Source organism: Propithecus coquereli, unplaced genomic scaffold, assembly GCF_000956105.1.
Source record: "Propithecus coquereli isolate 6110/MARCELLA unplaced genomic scaffold, Pcoq_1.0 Scaffold60, whole genome shotgun sequence".
NCBI classification, from domain to species: Eukaryota; Metazoa; Chordata; class Mammalia; order Primates; family Indriidae; genus Propithecus; species Propithecus coquereli.
This window is the reverse complement of record NW_012151952.1, coordinates 760,022-764,315: the sequence shown is the minus strand read 5'-3', so window position 1 is coordinate 764,315 and position 4,294 is coordinate 760,022. Positions and strand designations below refer to the sequence as shown.

Below are 4,294 nucleotides of genomic sequence, written 5' to 3'. Positions count from 1 at the left end.
CTCTTGCTCAGGCTGGTCTTGATCTCCTGAGCTCAAACAATCCGCCCGCCTCAGCTTTCCAGAGTGCTAGGATTACAGCTGTGAGCCACCGCCCCCAGCCCAGGTATGTTTTTGTTATACTAACTTATCTTTCTAAACCTGTAAACCACATTTATTTATAACTAAGTTAATAGGCCCCAGTACTGCTTTTTTTTTCCTTTAAAAATGACAACTTTTACCTTCTTTTGTCTGCAAAACAAAGATACAAACATCAATTGGGCGTAAATTTTAATTAACTGTTATTTAATGTGAACACTTCTGTCACTAATTTTCAGGATAAAGTATTGATTTTCTGTGTACACTTTATTACAGACAAAATTGCAACAAATAAAAAAAGAAAAACCTAAATATTCAATTCTCCAGTGTCAGATGCTAACCCAACTCTGAGCTATGTGCTCCAACGTATAAAAAGGCATTGATTCAGTTATGCTTGCAGCAGGAGGGAGAAAACTTTGAATCTGTTACTTTGCTTATCTCTTATGCTTGACTATGTAAGTCAGAGATAATTAAAAATATAGGAAATCAAACTTTCGTGGAGGACTCTAATATTCCAAGAACTCGATGCACAAATTCTGCCTGTTCCATTTAATCTCAATGTTGAAATCAGAATTAGAATCATTAATTATGTTCACGTCAGGGAAAGATATTTAACATCAAAGTCTTCGCGTTGCCAATACTTATTGTAAAGAAAGCGGGGCTAAACAGAAGTATAATTAAGTACCATGAGTCTGAATGACATTGGTGGAATTGGGAAGTTGAGGTCTCATAGGAATTTTCAAAATAGAGATTTTTGAGAGCAAAACCAACTTTGGAATCAAGAAAGAAACTTTTTGAAAGATCACTCAAGCTATGTGATAATTCTGACCCCAAAGCTCCTAACAGGATCTTCATTAAACAGTGAGTCCGCATATATTGAGGTCTTTCTGCTATTACTAGAGATTTAACTATTATATCTTTGGATAGAATCCAAACATAGCATTCCACTATGCAGCAGCTCCCCAAACTGTAAGGGATTCCTGTCAGATACTAGACAATAAAGACTACCTATCCGCTTATAATGTAAGCCTTTTTTTTTTTAATCGACTTCTGAAACCAGTACTGGCTGGAACTCTAGAGGGCTGGAGGTTTATTATGGCTTTGTGACCTAGGGCAAGTCACTTCACTTCTCTTACTCTTGGTTTCCTACTGGGGGGAGGATGTCGGTTGAACTGTATGACCCCAATACACCACTAAGCTCAGTTTTAAAATCAGATACGTATTTCCCAGTGGCATGGTAGCTCCAACCATTCACACTGGATTCCGGTAACAGAAATTCTCCAGTATTAATATGTTTACTGTGTACAGCAAGTGTTGACAAACTTTTTCCGTAAAAAGCCAGGTTGTAAATATTTTCAGTTTTGAGGTCATGCAGTCTCTGTGTCACAGCTATTCAATTCTGCCATTGTAGAGTAAAAGGAGCTATGGACAATGCAAAAATTAATTATTTTCCAATAAACTTTATTTTAAAAAAGAGGTAGTGGGCCAGATTTGACCCCTAGACTAGGTAGACCTTGCTGGCCCCTGGTGTATAACATAGCAACTATGAATATAGATTTGGGATAAGAAACCTCCCCAATTCTATCCCTGGACCTACCCAAATGGCTCAGAAGTATTTAATAAATAACTCCCTTCCGGTTTATTCAGAGTTTCTTTTCTTTTTCTTTTTTATTCTTTTCCTTGCAAAAACCCTCGGCTCACCTGAGGGCGGGTGGAAATTTATTGATTTTTATTTTGTCCTTTTCCATCTTTTCCCCAAATGGCTTTTCCTTGCAAAATGCCTGACATGACACCAGAGAGGAACCTGGGAGCAGAGGACACCCCAAGGGGCAGCCCAGGGACTTAAATACAAGCTGGAGGGCAGGGCATGGGTGCGACAGGCAAGAAACAGCAGAAGGGACATGGGTTCTTAAGTAGAGACCAAAGGTTTGTTTTTCTGCAGGAAGCAGCTGTGCCAGAGGGCAGGGGTCTAGGATCCTGGGTGGGAAGGGGGTGTGATCAGAGGTCCCCCAACCCTGGGTTGAACCCACATTCCCCGGAGAAGTAGCGGCAGGGAATGAGGATCTGCCCTACTAGGCTCCGAGGGCTGGAAAGGGAGAATAGCCAGATGAGCTGCCTCAGGGAGGGAGGAGGTGCTGGCAGAGTGAGGGTTAAGGCTGGTGTCTGGCCTCTGGCTCAGTGGGCTTTCCGCCTCTGCCTGCTGTGGGGAAAAGGGGCATGGCGGGCAGGCAGTGCATGGGCCTGTTCTGGCAGGGCAGGAGGCGGCAGGAGCAGGCTCCCTCTGGGTTCAAAACACAGGCCCAGCCAGGCTGTCCACCCACCTGCCCTCGATGTGCTCAGACCCCACCGCAGCTGGACTGCTGGAGCTGGGAGTGTGGGAGGGCTGGGAGGGGAGGCAGTGGGGAGAGGGAAGGGTGGGCTGCTGAGCCCCTGTAGCCCCCACACCTGTCCTGAGGTCCAGCCCAGGGCCCTGGATCTCAGGTTCTGGATGCCCTGGCCACACTCCTGGCCTGGGTACTGACTGCGGCCAGGGGCAGCAGAAGCCAGGGAGGCCGTCAGCTTTAGGGAAGGAGGGAGAGAAGGAAGAAGGGGAAGGAGAGAAACCCAGTGCAGCATACATGGGGGCAGGAGGGAGACAAACACAGGGGCCCTCATTCCAAAGAAAAGTGTGTGGTGGGGCATCTTTTAAAGTAACCTAGAGGCAGCAGCAGAGCAAGCCCCACCCTAGTCACAGTTCCTCGCCGTCCTCCCTGGGAGGCCCTGACATAACATAACTGGGGCTCAGGGCAGCAGGCAGATGGGCCAGAGGGAGTTGGGGAGCCCGGGACACTCCAAAGCCACAGACTCAAATGCCCCAGGAGAGAGAGAGGGAGGCAGCTCCTGTCCTGGGGACATCATCTGGAGAAGGTGCCCCATCCTGTCCCACTCCACATGCCCCTCCTAGCAACAGCCACCGCCAGCTGGCTTGACAGGGGTGCTGTCAATCTTGAGGTTGGGCCGTTCACCCCCTGAGGCTGCCCCGGGCCCCATCCGCTTTTTGATCTCAGCAGCCATAGTCATGAACGCCTGCTCGACGTTGGTGGCATTCTTGGCACTTGTCTCCAGGAAGGGGATGCCCAGAGAGTCTGCGAACTCCCTGGCCGTGGTGTCGTCCACCACCTTCTTGGTGGCGAGGTCCCTCTTGTTGCCCACCAGGAGCTTGCTGACGTTCTTGCTGGCATGGCGGTTGATGCCCTGCAGCCACTGCTTCACGTTGGCGTAGGAGTCCCGGTCGGTGACGTCATACACCACGATGATGCCGTGGGCCCCCTGGTAGTAGCTGGAAGTGATGGTCCGGAACCGCTCCTGACCAGCGGTGTCCCAGATCTGAAGTTTGATGGTTTTGCCGTCTAGCTCAACGGTCCGGATCTTGAAGTCCACCCCGATGGTGCTGATGTAGCTGTCGGTGTATGTGTCATCAGCGAACCGCAGGAGCAGGCACGACTTGCCCACGCCTGAGTCTCCAATCAAAAGCAGCTTGAACAGGTAGTCGTATTCGGGGTCCATGGCGGCGGCGGCCGCCGGGTCGCTCCGGGTTGGTTCTGCTCCGCCTCCCGTTCCAAGGAGGTGGCCGCTCCGCCCGGAGGCCCCGCCCGCCAGCTTCGTCGTTACTGCTGTAGAGCTCTGACTTCTTTCCGTACAAGAACCACCGTGTTGCTCCTACAGCTTCGACTCCCCAGAATTTATTTAGAACACACTTCATAGCAAAAATGCAATATTTTCTGGGCTTTCATATGAGATTCTCTTTTCCAGAAAATAAAGTTGTATCAATCTGAAAAGACCTTCTGGACCCTCAAAAATAATCCGTTCTCCCTTTCTCCAATTATCTAACCACTTCTATTTCCACTCACTTAGCCAATTTAACTCATAGAATAAACCTCTCAGAGAGGACAGCTAGTTACCCACATAAACTGCCTGTGCCTCTTAAAGGGCCTGTGTCAATACCCTGGAAATGACAGCACTGCAGAAAACACAACAAAACTGTTGCCAAATTCTTAAGAAAGACAGGAAAAAAAGCAAATTCCGAAAAAGATGAGTCCATTGTCCCACTGTATTAGCACTCAACTGCAAGCAAAGTGCTAATAACTTTTTTGTGGTTTCCCATGCTAATGAAATGTCGATTTTTTTTTTTTTTTAGACAGAATTTCACTCTGTTGCCCTGGCTAGAGTGAGTGCCGTG

At 48.2% G+C, this 4,294-nt stretch overlaps 2 protein-coding genes across 2 annotated transcripts in view; both read right to left on the bottom strand.

Annotated features, from left to right (window-relative positions):
• The window catches only part of GRM7 (glutamate receptor, metabotropic 7), a 1,039,395-nt gene that overhangs the window by 815,019 nt on the left and 220,082 nt on the right, over positions 1-4,294 (bottom strand). The window lies entirely within an intron of this gene.
• Positions 3,016-3,621, bottom strand: LOC105822299 (ras-related protein Rab-1B-like). Its single transcript, XM_012659253.1, has one exon. It carries the CDS (start codon positions 3,619-3,621, stop codon positions 3,016-3,018), a length of 606 nt encoding a protein of 201 aa, XP_012514707.1.

Coding starts and splice junctions, on each gene's coding strand:
- LOC105822299 (XM_012659253.1), bottom strand. CDS start 3,621: ATGGACCCCGAATACGACTACCTGTTCAAGCTGCTTTTGATTGGAGAC.